The sequence below is a fragment of the Rhamphochromis sp. 'chilingali' genome, assembly GCF_963969265.1.
Source record: "Rhamphochromis sp. 'chilingali' genome assembly, chromosome: 1".
NCBI classification, from domain to species: Eukaryota; Metazoa; Chordata; class Actinopteri; order Cichliformes; family Cichlidae; genus Rhamphochromis; species Rhamphochromis sp. 'chilingali'.
In genome coordinates this window covers 22,125,952-22,149,829 of record NC_137929.1, presented here as the reverse complement: position 1 = coordinate 22,149,829, position 23,878 = coordinate 22,125,952, and the positions used below count along the sequence as shown (strand labels likewise).

Genomic DNA, 23,878 nt, shown 5'->3' with positions numbered 1-23,878 from the left:
ATTTTAATGAGACATTATCTAAAAAATGAATCGGAAGCAGAACAAGTTCAGCATCTCTTTTATTTGTGGTGCTCAGACAGAGCCGCTCTGATGTGTCTATAAACCCCAAACTACACAGCAGCAACAAAGCCCTCTGTTGCTGCTGTTCCACTCTGTTTGCTTTGGGCCACTGCAGCAAAGCTTTTCTCTGTGCACGTAAAAACAAGGTCGAGTTTGTCTGCAGGCTGAGCAGACAGTGAGAACAGAGGCGCGAACACGAGGAAGAGAGGGGAGAGAAATGGACTCTGAGGGCTCTTACCTAAACCTGAGGCTTTGATTGTGCTCCATTGGACGCCCTTTGTTTTCCCCCTTTTGTCCCTTGACTACATATCAACCTTCCTGTCTTTTTCTGTTTGTGTAAGTTTACAAGCAGCTCACTGAGTACACTGTACCAGACCATTACAGTAAGGGCTGCTCTTCTACCTGCAGTTCCTGCCTCATTCATAAATGAAGTCCATGCAAATAAGCTATAAAAATCTGTTGCAATAAAGTGTGCAAATAAAAGAGAAGGAACGCAGCGGCTGAAGTGCTACTGTTTAATGTGTTAGAAGAGTTCACAAAAGGTATCAGAGATAGTTACAGATTTTTTTCTTAAAATGTGAGAGTAATATACATATTTTGGATATTTATGTAAAAAAAAAAAGCCAGACTTTGTCTTTTATCTCTAAAACATATCATCAGTTGATAACTTCCTGTTTATGTCTGCTTCAAGTGTTAAGCAGTTCGTTATGATAACTCTAACTCGGGGAGTCCTGAGGAGGCCAGGGCCCATGAAGGCATTGAATATTTTAATTTAGAGTTTTGGCGGGGATGTGGATCGAACAGAAACAGATGGGAATGCTGTTTGTTGTGGAAACAGTTTCTTCATGTTGTTTTGTTGTGTGGTTTATCCCTCAGCCTGAAAGGGTGATTGGGGTATTGTTGTCATCACTCCAGCGCAACTTTGTGAACTCGATACCTCGAGAACGAGGCGATGTAGGTTTTCAAATTTACACCATTTGTTTGTATAGATAAATAAATTCATGGGGGAAAAAATTCTGCAGTTAAAAAAAGAGAAGAAAGAAACACCTGATGGATTTTTAGCTCGCTTACATCGCTGCTGTCTGTCTGCAGTACACCAGGGAGACAGACCAGCTCAGTAAGATGAACAGGAACGAAGGCAGGCTGAAGCTCTCCTCTCTGGATCCTGAGACACAGGTACAAAAGGTTATTCCTTTAAAATGCTTAGCTTTCCTATGATTTATTTATTTCACTATTGATTCACCCTGTTTGATCTCTCCTCCCCCTTCCAACTCCTCACGCTCATCCTCCCTCCTCTCCGCGGGATCACTCTCTCCCCTCTCCTGCTTTCTCACTCTCCTCCTCCCTGATATCCAGAGGCTGGACTTCTCTGGGATCGAGCCAGACGTGAAGCCCTTCGAGGAGCGTTTTGGTCGACGTATAGTGGTCAGCTGCCACGACCTCACCTTCAGTCTGCAGGGCTGCGTGAATGAGAAGGGCGACGGTGTCCTTACCAATGTATGTCATCACCTTTGTTCCACAACACAGCTGTTCTGTGGTTTGCTACTTGTGCTACTGTTACATTAAACAGGTAAAAAAAGATGAATCATGGCCGCAGTTTTAAATAGGATGGCTTTGAGCACAGTCGCTCCATCTACCTGCTCTTTAAAGCATCAAGAGCTGAAGAGAGTTGAAACCAGGTATTATCTCTTCGTGCTGAGACTGTGAGGTAGCATAATGGCTCGTTATAGATTAAGACTTATGTTCAACAGAGTACATCACTACTCCTTCTAAAGGTATGTCGCCAGGTTGAAATCTATGGCTTTGACAGTGAATTACATCCTGAACCTGAGGATACATTTCTTAACTGCAGTACATAGCTTTCCTCTTCACACTGCAGATTTTCCGCCAGCCTCTCCCTCTGTAGTGCTGCCCCACATAATACACCTTCATAATTCATGTCAGTCTGGCTGGAAGCAACGGAAGTAGCCAAACTAGGATAACGCAACTCGATATTGTTGCATTAGCACTAAAACAAATCTTTCTTTATTTAAGCCTGAGGCATGGAGGGTCATGCAGAAATGTTTAATGTGTGCCGGATGAGGAGCTTTCAGTAGCGTGAGGTAGCATTTTTGAGCATATGTGAGCTCGGCCTTTGTCAGGGCTTTAGATCGCTTTAGATATAAAACACAGAGCTAGACCAACTTCTCCCCCTCCTCCTTTTCCTGCTTGCTGATGCATTAGAAAGGCTGGCAGGAGAAATCATCTGACTCATTTGTGGTTTGGAAGCAGCACACGCTCTCGTTCCCTCCTCTTCTTCCATCCCTTCTTTCCCTCGGCGGTCTCAGACAGCTTTAAAGTTCACTGGATGGAGCGATTTTTGTCCATCGTGCAGGAATTGCAGGTTTCCAAAATAGAAAACTTTTTGCTTGTGCTTGAGGATGACACACTGAGAGAATACAAATATTTTTAGACATTTATCCATAAATATTTTGTCTGAATCTAGAATTTTGATTATTTCAGATTAAACAGATTAAACCTGTCCATTGAATCCTATTATAATAATTATAAATATATTCTTGAGCTCACACATACGACTCTCATGTTGTATTTAGTAAAACTTTGCATGTTGGTTGGACCCAGAAGTGACCATATTTGGGCAAAAGGTTGCTAGCTGATGTTAGCAGGCTGCATTACTGGTGGGAAGAGTGTGCATTATTGCTTAATTCATGCTAAAACTAAAGAGTCATATGACCTGATTTCTGAGATTTTGTCCTAAAGTGAAATGTTGTAAAGTAATAAAGGTACGTGCTGGACTGCAGCCTGTAACCGTCCCTCTGACTCGCAGGTGGAACCGTTCTTCATCAGCCTCGCTCTCTTCGATGTCTCCAAGAGCTGCAAAATCTCGGCCGACTTCCACGTTGAGCTCAATCCACCATCTGTCAGGGAGATGCTCACCGACACCTCCGCTCAAGCATCTCCTTCATCTGACTCGGACGGTGGTGGTGGAGTGAAGGACGGGGGACAGGGAGGAGTCCTCGTGAACGGAGACTCAGGGAAAGGAAACGGCCTGCCGCTGCTTCAGAGGGTGTCAGAGGCTCTGCTGCGCTTCCCCACTCAGGTAGGAACTATAATAGCATGTAGACAGGTGTCTGATAGAGAAAGTGACTGCAGCTGAGTCACACAGTCAGACCTGGGTGTGAAAGCTGAGTCACACTGGGTCATACAGATCTTGCTGTGTGGAAAACAAAATATTTTGTGCTCTTTGCAAAACTTTGGTGCTGGAGCTGGATTATTAAAAAGAGATCCAGCATGTTTGTCATCCTGCTGCGTTACAGGTTTAGTTGATGTGAAACTGAGACTGAACTCTGCTTCTGGTTTTACGTGACCTATGGTCAGTTAGCTTATATATAGAATACACTGAAAATGAGTGTTAATTTATTTGGGTGGGGCTTCCCTAATGACCGTAGGACATCACACAGATCGAAGAGTAAAACAATCTGAACTTAAGCTGCTGTCCTTATTTATAAAGATGGCGATGTCATTATGTGAAATCCATAACAGGAAATATATGAAAAAACCCTGAAAGCTGAAAAAACCCTAAAAAACTAACATGTTGAAACACGAAGAGTCGATCGTTCTTACGAGAAGAGGGAAAACGTGTCTTTGAGTAACTCTCTCCTTCGACAGAGCAGGTAGAAGCATGCAGAAACTAAAAAGTAATGAGAGACTGACTCAAACGCAAGAAAATGATGGTTTTATGAGCTAGAATTTATAGAAATCATTTGTCTTGCATTGTTTTTATCACTTTCTGCACTTTTCTAAGCCAAGTTGATGGTTGGAGGCGGCCCTCTGTCATGCTTAGTCTTTAAAATGTCTACACACTGTTGAGCTCTCATCTGGTTCTGTCACATAGGTTCAGCTTTGCCATATTGGTTGCAGCTGGCCCAGCACAGTCCTGGCCTCAGTCAGGACTGCTGACACTGTGTGTGCAGTGAGTTAGCTGTTTTGGCCAGTGCATGATCTTTTTTGTTTTTTCATTCATTTCTCCACTGTCATGCTGAGTGTGTCACAAGCCAGCCTTTGGTCCCCAACCAGACCTAAAGAACTGTGAAAGGATCCCGTTCGGCTCATTCGGCGAACATTTGCAAGTGATTTCAGAATCACTTTGCTTCCTGATGTGAGCTCAGGCCTCGGGATGTAAGCTTTATGTCCTGTCACTTTGTTTTGCAGTATTTTAAGTCTAGAGTTTATTTGGGGAGAAATAATGTGCATGTGTGAGCGTTACTCTTGGCTCAGGCCCTTCTGCAAACATTTGCAGGTGCTGTGAGTTCGGCGCACACACGGCCTGTTCTTTACCTCTTGCCGCTTGGCCCGTTGCAGCGATGAAGTCACTAAACAAGGCCGGTGCCTGGTATAAACCAGCAGCGGTTATAAAACAAGCTCACTTTCCATTTCCATGACGGGAGAAACGAGTTGATGAACAGCGCAGCAAAAAGCAGGAAAAAGCTCAGAGACGAGGGGATGAATCAGGGCAGAGAGTGACAAACGCAGGATTTCTGCAGCCAGCAAACCAGCAGCAGGGCCGCCTTAAAGCTACAGGCATGAAAAAGTTTCATTTTTGGACTTCTCTGCCAGAAACATCTGTGCAGCACCAGCAGAACACACATGTACACACAAATATATGCATACAAACAGAGCGGCTCCTGCCTCTGTGATTAGTGTGCTATTATAGGTCTGCAGACCGCAGTTTAATTTAGGTGCATTGGGTGTGTTCCAAGGACACAGGCTTCACCTCTCATCTCTGCAGTAGCTCTCAGGAGGACGCCACAACCTCTGGACCCTCTTTATTACGCAAGTCACAAATCTTACCCATTTGAGTTTCAGCATTTTCAGCAGTGAGATGGTTTATCTTTGCACAAAAAGGATGTGACACTGTTTATGAACTATGAGGAAAGTTTAATGCCCAAATGGAGCATTTACAAGCTTTTTTTTAACCACACTGTAAGAACTGGTCGACGATGAGCGGTGAGGAGCAAATAACGTCAAAAACTGAAAGCAAAAGCAGCTGTGTGTGGTTTTAAGGGCTGTGAATGAGGACAGAGGATGGATAGGCTTATGGCCTGGAGAGTAACCCTGCTCTGTGTGTGTGTCTGTGACTGGCAGCATGCTAGCCTCCTTAAAGATAAGTGTTAGTAATGTCCAGATTGTTATGTCTGCATCTGAATCAGCTGCTTCCTTGGTACTGTCATTCAGTTTTGTCACTTATGCTTTTTTTCTATTTCCAGAAATTTCTATTGAAGTTTTTATTAGTCATACCAGTGCGAGCAGCATAGCTTAGTCTGATTGTAGTTACTGTCGCCTTTGTTTGCTTTACTTGAACTTGGAAGCTTAAATGCAGACGCATCTCATCGGCCCTTAAATAGACGTGTGAGCACCATGTGGTTTTCCTGTACAGCTTTAGCATCAACCATTTCCCCTGAATCGATCTCACACAGAAGCAGGTGATGAATTTAAGAGTGACTTTTACACTATCACACATTCATACAGCGCTTTATTCCACACCTTTAAATTCCTTTTACCTCTCTCACACACACCACTTGATTGGATGACCCTTCCAAACAGGAAGTCAGCAACCGTTCAAGCTTCTGTGCCCACAACTGTGTTCCTGGCATGAGCACGTTAGGGATATCTGTTTTCACTGAGATCATACAGAGCCGTGAACAGACTTTGGGAGTGAGAACGTGTTGAGCAGTCTGATAGGTTGGCGTATCATTTGAAACTTTGGCCACGTCTGTAGTCAGAGTTTCTCTCCATAGAACTCGGCATCTCTCCTCTCCATTCACAGTAGCAGATTTCTCGGAAGAGCGTTCTAAGAAAAGACCCTCGAAAGCTGCCAAATCAAATCCCAACCACATGTCTTGATTGCTTCATTTCTCCCTCTCTTTTGCAGGGTATCTTTTCAGTGACTAACCCCCATGCAGATATCTTCCTGGTGGCCCGTGTGGAGAAGGTGTTACAGAATGGCATCACCCACTGCGCTGAGCCATACATGAAAACCTCTGACATCACTAAGGTACGCTGCCATTGATTTTGACCTCGTGGAGGAGACGGTGGAAACCGCTCCGGTGTTGACTTGATGATGTCTTTCCTGTGTCTCCTCAGACTGCTCAGAAGGTGCTCAAAGCTGCCAAGCAGACGTGCCAACGCTTGGGCCAGTACAGGATGCCGTTTGCTTGGGCTGCCAAGTAAGACAGAAATAATTCATGAGTCAAACCTCATAATCTTGTAAATAATCTGTTTTGATTCAACTCGGAGTGATCTCATGTGAACATGTGCAAAGGCATGAGCATAATAACATCATACAATTAGGTGTAAAGCCTCATCTATTTGTCATAGAGGGAGAAAATAAGATAATATTTACTTTTTGGACCCCAAAAGTTTAGGAATTTCTCAACTTTGAGGTTAAATAAAGTTCGTGTAAAAGAACATTTACTTGCTTGCTGATCTAGTTTGATCTGGATTATATTGATAAACATTATATTACGTTATCCCAGTTATGGAATTCAACATTCATAATGAAGAGCAGACAGTTCTGCTTTTTATTAGCTGCTGTTGGAAGTGCAGCTAATGAAAAGCAGCACAGAAAACTTCCAGGAACTGTCCGGTCTTGACGTGAAATTAGAATCTGTGACAGATTTTACAAGCCTCACGCCCCACCCCCATCTCCACCCTCATCCCCACCCCCATCTCCACCCTCATCCACACCCCAAGCCTCCAGGCCTAGTGGAGGCTTTCACATGTAACTGGTAATGCTGTGAGCTATAAAAATACTCCAGGCCAGCACAGAAGTCACACCTTTTTCTAAATGGTGTGAAAAATGATTAAGGGACTTCAGGCGTCATTCAAAAATGTTAGAACCCGCTGACATATATCCAAATATCCAGTAGAGATCACACAAAGACAAAAAGCCCCTTTCATACAACTGTTCTAAACTATAATCTGGAAGAAGAACAACAGCAACAAAAATATGGAAACACAGGGAAGCAGGGGAGTCTGTGTACAGGAGCAAGTAACTCTTTAATAGAACACATGAAGAAAACAAGTGTTTTTAAACAGTGAAAGCAAAACATTCCTTTATACTTCATACTTTATACTTTATACTGAAATGTTGGTATTTGGTTGCACATATGAGGCGAGAACTGTAATGAACCATGTGTGTTGTGGTTGCAGGCAGGTGTTCAAAGACGCTCAGGGCAGCCTGGATATGGATGGGAAGTTTTCTCCTCTCTATCGCCAAGACAGCAGCAAAATCTCGACCGATGACCTCATCAAGCTGCTGGCCGACATCAGGAAGTGAGTCAACACCACTCCTCTGCTATTTAAGCTAGCGCTTAGTTACTGTGGCACAAAACCGTCATCCAGGGGTACACTTATGCCTTTAGGTCTATATTTCACATGCCATTGCCTAAGAGGAAGTACTACTCACCCAGGATTGTCATTAAGGAGGTCATCACATCTAAAGCACACTTAACCCTTAAAAGGACACTGATCTTGTACTGAATCTCCTTTTCCCTGTCAGACCAGAGAAAAGCAAACTTCAGATCATCCCTGGACAGCTGAACGTCACCATCGAGTGTGTCCCGCCTGATTTCTCAAGTAAGCAGATTTGTGGTGTTCACTGCATAAAACCCAACAATTCCATTAAATGATTTTACATTGGCCATCTCTGCGCGGGATGCAAGCAGCTACCTGTCTGTCGAGTGTCTGGGTCTGATGTTGAGGAAATGATCTCCATTCCTGAATGAATGTAGCCTGCAGATAGGCAGTGGTCACTGCCTCTGATCAGCCTAGTATATCCCAGTGATGTTCAATAAGAGACATAAATGATTATTTAGCCACTTTCTGATCCATAAAGCCTGAACTATTAAGCCAGTGTGTACGTCGGTCTCCGTAGATCTGCTGAAACAGCCGCAGGGTGGGACGCTAAAGCAAAAATCGCACAAGCACAGGTTGGAGCAGACACTCTGTTCCTTCAGATTTCCACTAAGAGCGATCAGACTGGGCTATTAGCATGCTGGATGCTGCCTTGTAAAAGCCTTGTTAGCATGTTCTTTGAAGAACAACAGAATCAAATATTCCTGAATTAAAATTTTGTTAAATCTGAGAACTTTTGAGAAGTTAAATTTTTAGATCATCCGTATTATCAGATGCAATGATTCCCACAGAGAGCATGTGACACGGCGTGTAGGCAGCGTCAGGTTTCATGTCTGGGTTTGCACAGTGAAGGGTTTGTTTTGTAGCTCAGAAATGACGTTAACTGACATGACACGAGAGGCAGGGACACAGCAGTGGAGGTTTGGTCCTCTGACACGATGTGTGCTCTGTGCCCCAGACACGGTGACGTCCTCTTACATTCCTGTCAAGCCCTTCGAGGACGGCTGTGAGCGGGTGTCGGTGGAGATCGAGGAATTCCTCCCCGAGGAAGCCAAGTACAACTACCCCTTCACCACTTACAAGAACCAGCTGTATGTCTACCCCCTGCAGCTCAAATATGACAACCAGAAGACCTTCACTAAGGTGCGTGAGTTAGGATGAAAAAGATGTGATGGGTGATGGTGCTGGTACATTTTAAATATTGCCCGTTTGTGTGTTACTGGTGCATACTGAGAACGAAGCGTGCGTGACTGACTGAGCTCAGAGACACAGTCGTTCTTACCGATCGTCTGCTTGGCTGACTAATGTCACCTTTCCTCCGTTGCAGGCTAGAAACATTGCCATCTGCATCCAGTTCCGAGATTCTGATGAGGAAGGTGCTGCTCCTCTAAAGGTCAGTGTGTACTGCAACATGTGACTTTTTCTAGATGCTGTTATGGTAAAGGTCAAACATTTTTCAGGTTTACCAATAAACTGTGATTGTCTTCAGACTATCATTGACATGATATATTGATGTATGAATTTATAACCAGATGTGTAGCAGTGGCTGGGGGTTGGAGCGGACTCATCGCTACATGTTCATGCAATCTGTCCAGTGTGTTTGAGAAGTACTGCACCTATATGACCTTGCTGTTCCCACTGTTTCTGTTATATATAGCAGATGGTCAGAAATGCATTAACCAAGTGCAACATTAAATCACCGCTGGCAGCCATATATAGGACAGAGAAGCAGCCACTGTGACGTCAGCCGTTGCTAGCAAAGAGCTGCTGTGAAGCCTCAGAGTATTGTTACAGTTGCCACCTGGCTGTTGTAAAACTGGATGTGATGAGTAATTTGCATATCTTGTGGATGAATGAAAGGACGCTGCACACTAATAATTTATAAGCCTAATAGGGTCAGCTGGGGTCACGGCAGATAGCTGCCCCTCCCTGAGACTGGTTCTGCTGGAAGTTTCTTCCTGTTAAACTGGAGTTTTTGTTCCCACTTTTGCCAAACGCTCACTCACGGGGGGGTCGTTTGATTGTTGGGGGTTTCACTCTTTCATTGAAGCGTCTTTATAATACAGAATGCTTTGAGGCAACTTTTCTTGTGATTTGTTGTTGTATATAAACAAAACTGAAGTGAATTACTTACAAGGTAGGCCCACTCTAATTCAAACCCTGTTTTGCCATCTTTTTTACCTTTGTGGAGACTGTTGTTTACAAAATGAACATTGTGCTGTATGAAATAAGATTTCAAGCTAGCGGCTGAGACCATAAACTCATCAGGAAAGTTGTTTGTGAGCTCAAAGATCAACGGAGGTCCGTTTTTTCAGAGACGTTTATATGCACTAGGGCTCGGTATCGTCACTTATTTTGATTCAGATTCACAAGGTCCCGATTCAATGTGATCAGATTCGATTTGAATCGGGGAAATTTTGCCTCAGACTGTCAGAAATATTATAATTCTGATCATTTATCAGTACATATCCATATTTTTATGTCTATAAAAAGAAAGCTGACACTTGTGAGACTTTATCAAAGGTGTGAGCATCACAGCAGATGCCTTTATGTCAAAGTAGCTGAGGACAAAACACAGAAAAACATGTCAGAGATTTTCCTGGCCTGTTACAGAGGTTAAAGAGTTACAGAGGTTTTATTAGAGGCACAGCTAAGTGTTTTGCAATTTGGCATCATTTTAAGAAGTTTAATTTTCTTCAGTGAACAGCAGAAATGAGGCTTTGTTGTCAGAAGTCAGTTAAATTAAGTGGCCGACAGCGCTGTACATAACGGTAGACTGGTGCGTAATAAGCAAGCGAATGATGCAGAAAACAGAGATTTTTAGATGCGAAAGTGTTCTTAAAGTACAGAGAGAGAGAGAGAGAGAGAGTTGTGCAGGAAGTTTCATTATATCGTGGTGGAAGCAAAGCAGCAAAAGTAAGAGGGAATTCATGAGGATGTTTATGAGAAGCGAAATGTGAAGCGTAGTTTGGATCTTCTTTTGCTGCTGGTTCAGTCAATTTTGTTTGGAGACAGACAAAACTGCAGCTTCAGAGTCTAGTGCAAAAAAAGGACGTAAACACAAAGCACGGACCCGCCAACGCATCAGAATCTGTGAGCTTTTGGCTTTTAGCCCCGATGGCATCTCTGCGTACGTGCCGTCGGGTGAGAAACCTGATATCTCACTGATTCTGATGTGTTGTGCAGAATCCGTGTACCTGCTCTCATTTGGTGTTTGGTGGTTGTCGAAATTTTGTGAGGTTTAACCTGAGATTCTGTCGTTTTGGGCAAAATAAATTTTTATTTAAAAATCGATTCAGGATTTTAATGAATCGATATCGTGTTATTCAAGCTAAAATCGATTTTAATCAGAAAATCGATAATCTAAACCCACCCTAATATACCGTACTTTCTGGACAATAGAGCGCACCTGTATATAAGCCGCATCCGCTCTATTTTTAAAAAATTTAAAAAAAAAAAGATATACAAGCCGCACCCAGCTATAAGCCACAGATATCTATGATGAAAAAATAGATATTTACTGCATGTACAGAACAATCTTGTAGTGCAAATGTACAAGTATGTACCTGAACAGATTCTTTCCGAACAATGCCTTTTAACACGGCAGCAACTTTGCTGATTAAAACGTAACAGAACCAAGAGAAAATAACCGCTATTTATTTACCTCCATTTTTCCTGTATTTGAAACCACATGTCACTTTAATCATCTTCGCTGAAACCCATGAAGTCGTCTTCTTCAGTGTCGGAGTTGAACAGGCTCAGAAGCGCTTCATCACATCTGTCTCCATCAGTCTCGCTCTCCGTGTCACTGTCATCCTCCGGTGAAGTTGGCTCTGAAGGTGCGCCGCTCTCTTCGCGCAGCAGTCCAGCCTTTCGGAACCCATTGGTGATGGTGGATTCTTTCACAGCACTCCACGCTGTTAGGATCCACTGACAGACATCAGAAAAGGATGCTTTTCGCATGCGGCCAGTTTTTGTGAATGACTTTTCACCGCTTGTCATCCAAGTCTCCCACTCAACCCGTAGTGCAGCTTTAAATGCCCGATTTACACTGATGTCAAGTGGCTGCAAAAACTTTGTTGTACCTCCAGGAATCACAGCTGGAATGGAGTTTGTTTTCTTGATCGCTGCTTTCACAGAATCTGTGATGTGGGCCCTCATGCTATCCAAAACAAGCAGTGCTTTTTTCCGGTGAAAAAATCCTCCCGGGCGCTTCCCATAGCACTCCGTTAACCATTCCTTCATTAGACCTTCTATCATCCACCCTTTGGTGTTAACTTTGACCACTATGCCTTTCGGGAGTTGTTCTTTCGGCATAGTTATGCGCTTAAAAATCACCATCGGTGGAAGTTTTTGTCCGGATGCCGTGCATGCCAGAACGCAGGTGAAGTGCGTCCTCTCATGGCCTGTTGTTTTCAACAACACGGATGATGCACCTGTCTTGTTAACGGTCCTGGTCAGAGGCAGATCAAATGTTAAAGGTACTTCATCCATATTGATTATGTCGTCTGGTCCGATGGAGTTTTCTTGTATCTTTTTTTCAACGAATTTGTGGAAGTTTTCAACTTTTTCCTGATAGTCAGGGGGGAGTTGCTGACAGAGAGTGGTCCGTGCCCTGACGGACAGGTTTTTACGTTTCATAAATCTGAAACACCATGACGGCCCACCTTTGAAATCTTTAATATTCATTTCGCGGGCGATTGTTTTGGCTTTCAGTCGGATCTGTACAGTGGATACACCTCGGCCACCTGCTCTCAGTGTGTTCACCCATTCCTCCAGGACATTTTCAAGTTCAGGCCACCTGCTTTTATGTCCTCTGAAAGCTTTTCTCGACTTTTGGCATTGCATGAGCTCTTCCCGCTGCCGCCTCCAACGTCTCACCATAGACTCATTGACGCTAAGCTTGCGTGCAGCAGCGCGGTTTCCCTCCTGGATAGCAAGATCGATGGCCTTCAACTTAAAACTTGCATCATACGAACTTCTTCGTGTGGTTTCCATGATGAAGGGGCGAGGATTTGAAAATAATTACTAGTTGGTAATTTGTTGTGCGTGTTCTATCTGCTAAAGAAAAAGTAGTGTATTCTTCTTTGCATTGATTTTTCATCTATCTTGTTTTTTATTCTAATTCTGGTTAGAGTCCCCCTAGTGGTGGAAGAAAAATCCACAGAATAGCCGCACCTTTGTATAAGCCTCATGGCTCAAAACCTAGGGAAAAAGTAGCGGCTTATGGTCCAGAAAGTACGGTACACTTCTTTGCAGCCAGGAATCGCCCCTCTGCTGGCTGCCAGAAAGAATGCATCGGCTTCAGTTTTACAGACCCTGAAGCTTTTTTTTGACATTATTCTGTACATCATTTTTCTTGTCTTATATGGAATATCTGTTTTTGCCTTATTACTTCTAGAGCTTGAAAAGGAGAGTTTATAGACAAGGAATAATGTATGGAAGAGAGAGTGACTCACATCTGTGTCTCATAGTTTTGTCAAAAGACAGGCTTAGGGTGATATCCTGGCTCTCTACATAGCTCAGCAAAGCTAATGGAGAGAAGAACATAGGAAAGGTTTTGAAATGCTACAGTCAACATAACGATAAAAAGGACACAAGGAAACAAATAGAGGAAGACCAATACAAAAAAAGTGAAGATTGTTGAAGAGGCGCACCAGAAGCCCGGATTATTGTTTGAGAAACAATAACACTGCAGTGGAATGTCCTGGGAGAGATTCGATCAGTGACAGGGGCCTCAGATATGATAAACTTTTCCTTTTATTGCTTTTTACAAAGTGGACTTGAGATTGCAGCTGAGGGGCCCAGGAGGAGAAGGGAAGCTCTCGCAGCAACCAGTTATTATAGCTGGCAACAGAAGATAATGAATGGTCACTCTTTTTCTCTCTGGCCACACATTTCAAATATTTGTGGTCGGAAATAGTCATCAAAGCGCTGCAGATTGTTTTTCTTTTCACGTTTCTTGAGGGAGAGAAACAGAAATTCTGAGTTTAACCACGAAAACATTGAGAATTTTCAATCAGCGGGCAGTCAGACATATTACACCGCAGCTAGAAAACACACAGATTGACCCAGACGTGGGTCAGACTGCGTTCCAGACAACGCTCAAAGTACTGTGAGGCAGAAAGCTGTTTACAAACAGGAGCAGGCGGCACACCTCTCGGGAGATTTAATCAGAGTTAGCGGAAGCTCAGTAAGGTCCTGGGGTTTACATAAGACACAGCCGGACTGAGAGGAAATTCATTCAAAGCCTTATGGAGTCGGAATGTGAGGGCTGAAGAGGATGGAATTCTCAGAGGACGGGAATTTAAAGTGCATTCATTTCCATTTCATCGTTGAGAGACCAGTTGCTCCTCAATCCTTGAGTTCATGGTTGGAGTGCTCTCATTTTTGCACCAGTGGCCGACACTTTAAGTCATGTGTGGTACAGTTCATGTGCTAACATGCCAGCCTTTGTGATAGATAATATCAGAAGCAGCTCCTCCAGACCTCCTTCGGCCCCCATCCTGACTCAGACAATCGTAACTCCCATCAGCCTCTTTGCCTCTGCAGTGAGGGCTCTAAAGGTACACATCAAACCATGCACCACCTGCACTCCTGAATCTCAGATCTTTTCCCCCGCCTCTTTCCTGCTCCACCTACAGCTTGTTTCCAGATTGTTCTGGCATTTGTGAACCCTGTCCTCTCTCACGAAGCCTCTCCCATCCTCTGGGCTCGTCTCCTGCGGAGGCTTTCAGGCATTTGGCTCCTGTAGCTCTGTCCGTCCTGTTGGCTAGCACTGCACATTCATGCTCATTAGAGATGACAACAATAGTTAGCATCCTAATTACAGTATGAAGCCATCACAAGAGGTTGGAATTTTTTCCCTCCCCTTTGTCACCCCTCATTAGAAACATCCTGACCTGGTCAAGCTTGAGCTTGTTGCGATTTTTTAATTTTTCCCACAGAGTTCTTGCACTGACTCCTCCTCAAAAGTGATCATCAGAGGTCAAAAGTCACCTTAACCTTAGCCTGGTCCTGCCAAAGGGTTCTTCCTGTTAACGGGGAGTTTTTCCTTCCCACTGTTACCAAATGCTTGCTCATGGAAACGGGGTGGGATCTCTATTATTAGAGAACCCAATAAAAGACCCTCTATTGTTGTAGGGTCTTTACCTGACAATATGAAGCAGCCCTCGAGACAACTCTTGTTGTCATTTATTGAATTGAATTGACTTGTTTGTGTCATCATGTCCTGGAGGAAGGGCTCTGCTGCTCACATAAAATAAGTCCGTGAGTTTTGTGCAAGGTTTGCGCTGTGGCATCTGTCTAGTCAGAGCCCAAACATTTTGCGATCTTAGGTCGTCCTTTGTAGTTTCTCTCAGGCTATGTTTAAATCATTGCTGATTCAAAGTGTAATGCATGATCCATACAGGCTTGCTCACTCCCTCGCCTTTTGTACAAATTATGGCAGTAACCACAGCTTCCTGAGCGCTTACTCATCACTGTGCCCGTAAAATCAAAGGAGTCCAATAACCAATGTGCCTCTTTGCCTTTCAGTGCATCTACGGCAAGCCGGGAGATTCACTCTTCACCAGCAGCACCTATGCAGCCGTCCTGCACCACAATCAGAGCCCTGACTTCTACGATGAGGTGAGCTCATGTTGCAGGCTCGACCTTATTTCTTCTATGGCATCGCCTTTCAATTCATATTAAATTAGATCAAGTTAGCAGATTTAGAGGAAGTTGAGTGCTTCCAAAAACTGAGAAATTAGTTTGATTTTAAAAAGAAATTTAGTTTATGCCCTTAAATCTTTTTTTTTTTTTTTTCCTAATTGGCCGTCTTTAGTACTGACATTCCTCAGCAGCACTGAGATAATCCCATAAATCTGTCTCAGGAATGGGCTGTGATCTCGCACTAAACTGACCCGACAGTCAGTGCACGCATGCACATGCACACACACACAAATACAGCTCAGCGAGAGAGGTACAGTTAGAGCGGTAGAGCAGAGGGGGTCCATATGGCCTTGATATCAAACGGATTAGGATCTTAAGCTCCCCCTGTGTGCACCCACATGCATGCAGGAACACACAGAAGTGCACTCTGTGGGATTTCCCTTCACATTGTTCAGCTTCCAGTCACATCAACCAAAATTTCTGCTTCAGCAAGGCAACGATGATCTTTGTGCTTCTAAATCTGTCAGTCTTGTTAGTTCCATAGTGAAGTGCATTTAAAAGCAACATGTAGGACACATTTATAGTTACTGATATTATATAAAGGGTTCTGATTTTGTTTTTCACACCTAAAATTTGTTAACTTTTATATCTTAAGGATATATCTTGTCTGGTCTTTAGACTTTTGTCTAATTTACCGAGAAGAGTAAATTTAAAACAGAACGATGCATGAATCACGTGTTCTGGTGTTATAAATGTAAGAGCCGTGATATTCAGTCATGGCATTGAGAGGCTGTTTATGACGATGTGGGTCTGTGCATGTCATCAAAACTTTTTTGTGTCATTTCCTGTCAATAAAAAACAGCATGTGTGGTTGCAGGGAAAATCCATCTCCCTGTTGTTGCTGCCCTCTGGTGTCTCAGTGTCACAGCAGCAACTCCCAGATGAAACAATGCTTTTGCTGTTGTTTGTTTTTTTGATTTCATTCTAAACATTAATTTAAGGATAAACACATAAATAAAAAAGCACAAGCAAACCCCTTTCATTTTCTTCATGGAGAGAAAATGCACAAAGTGTTCAAATTCATGCCAGAAACACTCAAAAAGAGAACTGTTACACTACAAAAACATCCCAAACGTCTCCAAACAGCTCCAGTTTCTGCTTCAGTACATGTGTCGTTCTCTGTAGAAGGTGATTTGACATCTTTAGTGTGTGACATTTACTCCAAAACAATGCTGTTAGCCTTTCGCCATCTAAAAAATATCATTTTCATTGATGTTCAACTTTTTTACTCAAGTAAAAGTGTCAAAGTACAGGCTCTGAAATGTACTCACAGTAAGAAAGTAGCTCTTTGAAGTTCTACTAACAACTTTCATACAAAGGTAACTGAACCGATATTAATATAATAATATCATAATATTAGTACATATTATTCAAATTTAAATTCAAATTTTAGTAAATGTAATTAGATGCAGTGAAACAACAACTGAATTCAACAAGATGTCAGCAGTTTCACTGTGGCAGATGTCCGTCCCTTACACTGACACTAAACTGTTTATCCTGACTTTATACCAGACAGAACACAGTTGGTATAAAGTTGGAATTCAGTGCATGAATCTAATCTTCATCAGCTTAAATGCAAATGCATCTCTGCTACACTTGATGTAACCTAACTCTGACTTTCTTTCTTATCCTTCTCCATCTCTGAGTGAAGCTGGCTCTCTTTCTTCTCTCCCTGTGAAATCCAGCAGGTGGCCCTGTAGCTTGTAACACACTGTGTGTTTGCTGATGTTCGCTGAACTGGTAGAAGCGTTGCATTTAAAATGACCTATTCTGCAGCACAAGCTAGATTCTGAAGTACTGCTATCACAACTTACACCTGCACTCACCTGCGCCCACTTTAACTCCCAACTCTATAGATGATACTGCTGAAGTAACAAGTCTGTTATGAAAATGTAAGGAATAGAAACTACAGATATTTGTTTAAAAATGTGGGGAGTAAAAATGAAAAGTAGTCCAAAAAAGCTACTCAAGTAAAGTACAGATAGCTGAAAATACACAAGATGGTTATTTTTAGATGCCTTTTGTTGATTTTATGTTAATTTTACCTCTTAATAATTTAGAGGCTGAAGGAAACCCTCACTGTCAGTACATTTTTGCAGGTTTAGAGAAACACTAACGCCATTATGGTTAATGTAACTCCCTTAATTTGAGCAAAAAAACATCAAAAAAGACAACAAGGAAATCACAGCATGTGGCACATCCTTTAAAACGTTGCCTTGGCAGTACTATGTAATACCTATATGGTATCCATTATTGGAATCAATGCCTCTAATCTTGTTTATGTGTGAAGATTGAACTGATGGTGACATAAGAAGATTAAAACAGCGACCTGCTCCTCTGTGTGTGCAGGTGAAGATCGAGTTGCCGGTTCACGTGCATGAGAAACATCATATCCTCTTCACCTTTTACCACATCAGCTGTGAATCCAGCAGCAAAGCCAGCAGCAAGAAGAGGGACGGAGTGGAGTCACTTGGTGAGAAATTTGGCTTAATGAAGCTTTATTAAAATGTTGGTGAGCACATTATTTAGCTTGTTAAAATGCCTTCTTCTAAAGCTCGGCTGCTTTCGCGTGTTTCAGTGGGCTACTCCTGGATGCCTTTGCTTAAAGATGGGAGGATGCAGTCGTTGGAGTTCCAGTTGCCCGTGGCTGCCACTTTGCCTGCTGGATATCTTTGTCAGGACACCAGGAAGGTTAGATTGTAGCCATGAAAACGATCTGGTCAGCTCTGTCACTGTCATGCTCACGATGTTAAAGCGAACGTTGACCCCTCATGTTTTAGCCCTGAAGGTTATTGGAGTTTTGAGGGAATGTGAAAAGTTTGCAGATACTTTATTGACTCTGTTTTGTCTATTATTCTCTTCGAATGGTCTCAGGCTGATATCAAGTGGGTGGAAAACGCCAAGACACTGTTTAAAGTGAGGACCCACGTAGCATCAACGATATATCCTCAGGTACAATTTGGTTCTTTTGCTTTTTTATGCACAAATGAAGGTTTTCAGGAACACTGATGTCCTGTTTTGTTTCGCCGCAGGACCTCCACCTACACAAATTCTTCCAGCACTGCCAGCTGATGAGAACAGCATCAGAGGGCAACCCAGCAGAACTGATCAAATACCTGAAGGTAAGATGCTGTGAGGCAGTGCACAGTCAGTTTTTTAGCTTTGGTCCATGTGCAGTTATTGATCATTTACAGTACTTCCACTATATGTGTCATTCGGCAATGCACTAACAGATCGATCATTTTTGTAGGGCATGCATCATTATGACTACTTATGAGCTTTCACAGTCATTCAACAATCAAAATACCTTTCAGTGCTATTATACAACAGCCTCCATTAAAGCAATAAAAGGCTTATAACACAGTTTATTAAGTTAATAAGGGATATGGATGGATGAATGGATGGATGATGGCAACCCCAAATGCAACAATGACAAAAGATATTGCCAAAAAACTAAATCTTTTTAGACATTAACCTCTTTTGTACTGAATTTTGTATGAAAAATCATAACTATTTAAATGCTAGAGGAAATCAGTTGAAGTATTTGTCTTATTTTTGAGAGGTTTTCCTTTGGGAAAACATTTTTATGGGATGACTAACATTTTAGGGAGCAATTAACATGTGTGGGAAATGAAGGCTGGCCCGGGTGGTCCGACCCAGCAGGCAAACTGCTGCAGGTCAAAGTTTTGCTGTTTTGGCAGCATAAGTGGTACCAACAGAATGTCACTGCGGCTAAGCCCATCTTTTTTATACAGTCTATGCTGTGAATATGAAGGAAATGTGTCAGCAATGTCTGACAGGGAATTTCATTACATCAAGCACAGAGATTCAGCTACAGATCAAGACAGATTTTCCACATATATTTCTTATCAGATAAAATAATGCCGAGCGCTGATTTTATATCTAATAGGCTACAGTTTTTCAAGATCAGGGCGATATATATATATTGTGTGGAGGCGTGTAATCACGATTCTTGTAAATATCTGGGAGTCAGAAGTAAAAGTGATCTTGTCTGGCCTCTTTCCCTCAGTGCCTACATGCCATGGAGACTCATGTCATCATCACCTTCCTGCCAACAGTGCTGATGCAGCTGTTTGAGGTGCTCACAGCCGCCACCAAAGAAGCCCACGAGATTGCCGTTAACTCTTTGCGGTCAGCTAAAAAACAAATTCTTTGTACTTTTACTGCTTTTACTCCTGATAAAAGGACATAGATTGAATTTCCATGCTCTGTGCCCTCAGTGTGATCATACATATAGTTTCCAAATGCCACGAGGAGGGACTGGAACACTACCTGCGCTCTTTTGTTAAGGTAAGCTGCCGCAAACACTGCCTGTGTTTCTGCTTGTGTCTATAAACTAAAGTGCTTTTGTTTTACTGTTCTCTCTCTTCTTCGTAGTACGTGTTTGTAACCAACAATCCTGCATCAGGAAACTCAGTGACCTCTCACGAGTTGCTGGCCACAGCTGTAACAGCCACCCTCAAGCAAACTGCTGATTTCAACACCAGCAATAAACTGCTCAAGGTGCGCACTCAGTCGCGCGGATAATTCATGCATCCGTCCACACGTAGAACCAACTTTAAGCAGCAGATGGTGCAACTCTCTAAGAATGGAAACGAAGGGTTCTGACAGCAGTTGTCACCAGTTTCGAAAGAGAAATTTGTTCAACATGTAGCTGCTTGTAGGACACTACACTTCTCATGTCTCTTTTATCTCTCTTCCAGTTTCCCCTGACTCACTCTGCTTGTAATGTACTCCCATTATATTCCTAGGAAGATTGCATAATGGGTAACCTTTCGCTCTTTTCTGCAGTACTCTTGGTTCTTCTTTGAAACCATGGCAAAATCCATGGCTCAGTACCTGCAGGAGGAGAACCGCATGAAGGTTGGTAAAAAGCGTTTTTCGCTCAATAACGCTGAGCAGTTCAAGAGTTTGTAGTCTTTAACTGAAAGTCTTATGTGGACTGGATGTTGTTATAAGACCTAGTCCACATATTGTTATGTCCGCGTAACCACATGCGATGACACAAAACACAGACACCCAAAGAAAACTCATTGTGTACTTGGCATTCTGATACCGCGAGCCTGTGTTACATCTGAGTCTTTGCCAAAAATCCTAAACATTCAGCAGCAGGCCGAGCTGCGCTGCTGTTTGCTGCTACACAGAAGTAGTTAGAGACAGTATAAACCTTTTAGTCTTATCTATATGCTGGGAATGATCTGTCTTCATAATATGGGTGGCTGTTTGACTTTAAAGTGATGCATCATTACATGCTATTCCTCCCCACTCTTTAGATGCCACGGGCCCAGCGCTTTCCGGAGAGTTTCCACCAGGCTCTGCAGTCCTTGGTGTTGTCCATTATGCCGCACATCACCATCCGCCACTCAGAAATCCCAGAGGAGGCTCGCTGCATCAACTTGAGCCTGGCGAATTTCATCAAGGTGTGAACCCCAAAGGCTAAATATGAAACCAGCTCAAAGAAGACCTGTTGCTCATTTCCAGCTGCTTATTTTTATTCATGGACTTTGCTAGAGTAGGGCCTTTTACTGGGCCTTGCTGTAGTCATTCAAGGCATCCCTTGATTTAAACAGGCTGATTTAGCTCCTTCTGATTGGCAGCCCTTCATAAGCAGACTGTTTACAACGGCAAACTGGTGAGGCTTTGTTCTTTAAGCAGCTCTTTAAGCCTAAGATAACCATTTTAGGTACTCTCTTTGAGGCCCTTTCCTTAATAGGGATCACTGTAATTTATATATGACAGAAAATTAAAAAAACAAAACAGGTTTGCTGTAATTTTAGTTCAGGGTGTATTACGAGCCTGAACTTGTATTAGCAGTGTTGTTGTGATCCGTAAGATTATGTGTTACTGCTGTGCCTCAGGACACGACAGCGCCGCCTTTAAATGCTGATCTCAGACAAAATAGTGCATTGTTTTGTCTGAGATCTCCATCGTTTTGCATGAATTTCAGCAGCTTGTTTTCTCGTGTCTGCTTTCTCTTCTCAGAGGTGCCTGACTGTCATGAACAGAGGTTTCGGTTTCGGCCTGGTCAACCACTACATGTGTCATTTCAGCCCTAAAGATCCCAAGGTACGTGTTCCACAGAGCTGGGCAACCTCACAACGTCAGAGTGGAGGTGTAGCACATGTGTGACAACCCAAGGCTTCAATAATTCAATAATAAATAGCACATATCAATAATATTTAATTTATTTGTTCAATAAAATGTTAATAAAAGTAATTTTATGAATCATACACACTGTTATTGATTATAGCTGATGTAGTATGTTTTCTAATAAAGGTTCTATTACTTCTCAGTGAGTCAGTTCTAATAAAGCCGCTTCCTGCTCAGAGGTTTCCTGTCACGTACAAAATTTCATAAACGTATTAAACCATCTGTTGTAAACACAAGAACGTAAATATTTTACAAACCTGAGGACAAATTGTTTACAAATCTTAAAATCATATTGTTGTTTGTTAGTGAAATAAACTGAATGGATGTTTCTGAACTCAGCTTTGTGCAGGCATACTCTTCCTCTCTGAGATCAGAAATGAATTAAATGCAATATTAAACTCTTTTAGCAGCTTTCTTGTAAAACTGTGCGTTTGAAAAATTCATGCATGATTGCAATAATTATATTCGCATTAAAAATATTATTACTGATGGATTAACCATTACAGAAACATGAAAAATGAGTTATTATAGTTTTATATTTATTAGTTTTATATATATTTATATATAATTAATTTTTAATTTCATTTTAAATGTTTGTTTTTAGTTAGTTTTGAGGGCAGCCCTTCTTATTTCAGTTTAATTTTAATTGTTTGAAAATGTTTAATTTTAGTTGAGTTTTTATTCGCTTCAGTGTCACTTTGAGTCTTTATAATTATTACTGTACGGAGGGCATATGTCAGAGGCAAATTTAGGTTTTTAGGAAGTTTTTTTTTAAGTTTAAAAAAACAAAACAAAAACTAGTGAAACTACTCAAACTAGCCTAAAAAATTTTATCCAAAAAGGGGACATTTTTTCCCCCTTGGAGCAATTTATTATTGAATTTTCTTAAACACGTGCATCAGCACTGCTGCATTCTAAGCATCAGTTGCACCTTTATGTTTGCAGATTCACGGCATTCATTATTTATTATTAACCACCTTAAAGGACAAAGATCTAAAGTGAACTGAAGCGTGCACTGGGGCGTTTTCGTGAGCGCCTCCACGATGTGTGTGTAGTCGCGCCCTGTCTCATGCTCACCTGTCGCTGTGTCTGATGTTGAACAGTTTCTCCCGGCCTTCTCTGTTTATGTTGTTTGGATTTGTTAGTCAAATGTGTTGCTCTCGCAGACGCCCCGCCGCGGGCAGCTTTTGATGTTACATTGAGAATTCTGTTTGGCCGAAATTTGCATATTTGTGTGCGAACCGCACTCTCGCCCGTTGGCCACAGGTGCTGACCGAGATGAAGTTTGACTTCTTGATGACCTTGTGTAACCACGAGCACTTCATCCCTCTCAACCTGCCCATGGCTTTCGGGCGCACCAAGCTGCAGAGGGTACAAGGTAAGAGCGCGCTGTGTAGGCCTACTTTTTACCGCACATGTATCCACTGACCTGCTGTCACACGACCCCAGCCCCTGACCTTTTTCTGACATGCATCCACCACACTGATCCTATTAACCCGCCTGATTGTTTGGCCCACAAACACACCCACACACACACCCACACATTACATCACACCTATCCGCATTAGTCGGATCTCTGGTGAACAAGGTTTGCCAACACTTTATCGCACAACCCGTTTTACACGACACCATGAAAACAAACACTGGAGTGCGCGCTGTGGAAATGCTGCATGGATTGTTTACAGTTTTACCCCGAATGTCTTTATTTTTACTCCACCCCTCTCTGTTTTTTGTTGTTTGTTTGTGTGTTTTTGCTTGTGGTCAGATTTTATTCCGTATGCGACGGAGCTTTTTGGGCCCGTAGGTAGGTGAAGCCCACCGCACCCATTGACACCACCACGTTTGCTGACACCTTGCACATGACTGCTCCTCCTTGTCCTCACCTGCACTAACCACACCGCCGCCTGATTTTTTTCTCTCCCACCCACCCTCATAGGGCACTCATTCCCCTCACACTCGGAATAATGCTAATTCTGGGCTCTTGCCTTCATTTTCCTACCAGGGCCCGAGCCTGCGTGCTGTAGAGGAGAGCAGCTGGGCTGTTATGGGAATCAACAAATCCTCTTTTCCTAATGCTTAATTCACTTGATTGTTGTAAACACCAGTCAGAAGCATCTCTCATGAAGCTGTGGTTCTCTCTCGCTTTCCTCCGCCCGTCTGTCTCTCTGTCTGCCTGCCCGTGTCTGTCATTAGAGGAGATAATTGGAGATGGTTTCTGTTTTCCAGGCTGCACTGCCTGTGTTAATATTAACCCAGGGCTGCTGTTGAACTCCATGTCATTGTTTCTGTTGAACTTCTCATTTTTTAGTGGTCTGTTTGTTTATTTCTCTTGTCTGAATAACACCGAAAGATCATTTCCAGCAGATTTCCTGATGAATTATTCAAGTCCGCTCCGCTTTGTGTGTTGTGGAAACGTTAATGTCCTGATGAATGTGTTCCGTGAGTTTGTTGCATAGTGGTTTGGAGTGATGCACTTTGAATGATTGAATTTGCCACACTTGCTTCTATCAAACATTAT

General features: G+C 42.6%; 1 protein-coding gene across 3 annotated transcripts in view; it reads left to right on the top strand.

The window, feature by feature from the left end:
* The window catches only part of dock11 (dedicator of cytokinesis 11), a 79,611-nt gene that overhangs the window by 14,966 nt on the left and 40,767 nt on the right, over positions 1 to 23,878 (top strand). For 2 of the 3 annotated variants that reach the window (XM_080906107.1, XM_080906109.1), the window contains exons 10-31: positions 1,153 to 1,236; positions 1,417 to 1,557; positions 2,888 to 3,160; positions 5,993 to 6,115; positions 6,205 to 6,287; positions 7,273 to 7,395; positions 7,622 to 7,698; positions 8,435 to 8,619; positions 8,804 to 8,869; positions 15,013 to 15,105; positions 17,539 to 17,662; positions 17,768 to 17,880; positions 18,064 to 18,141; positions 18,222 to 18,311; positions 19,220 to 19,341; positions 19,431 to 19,500; positions 19,588 to 19,713; positions 20,002 to 20,073; positions 20,484 to 20,630; positions 21,193 to 21,276; positions 22,627 to 22,738; positions 23,126 to 23,164. In XM_080906107.1, the coding sequence (XP_080762233.1) occupies positions 1,153 to 1,236; positions 1,417 to 1,557; positions 2,888 to 3,160; positions 5,993 to 6,115; positions 6,205 to 6,287; positions 7,273 to 7,395; positions 7,622 to 7,698; positions 8,435 to 8,619; positions 8,804 to 8,869; positions 15,013 to 15,105; positions 17,539 to 17,662; positions 17,768 to 17,880; positions 18,064 to 18,141; positions 18,222 to 18,311; positions 19,220 to 19,341; positions 19,431 to 19,500; positions 19,588 to 19,713; positions 20,002 to 20,073; positions 20,484 to 20,630; positions 21,193 to 21,276; positions 22,627 to 22,738; positions 23,126 to 23,164 (2,425 nt within the window). The remainder of the gene's footprint in view (positions 1 to 1,152; positions 1,237 to 1,416; positions 1,558 to 2,887; positions 3,161 to 5,992; positions 6,116 to 6,204; positions 6,288 to 7,272; positions 7,396 to 7,621; positions 7,699 to 8,434; positions 8,620 to 8,803; positions 8,870 to 15,012; positions 15,106 to 17,538; positions 17,663 to 17,767; positions 17,881 to 18,063; positions 18,142 to 18,221; positions 18,312 to 19,219; positions 19,342 to 19,430; positions 19,501 to 19,587; positions 19,714 to 20,001; positions 20,074 to 20,483; positions 20,631 to 21,192; positions 21,277 to 22,626; positions 22,739 to 23,125; positions 23,165 to 23,878) is intronic. The other variant, XM_080906108.1, reaches the window with a different exon arrangement.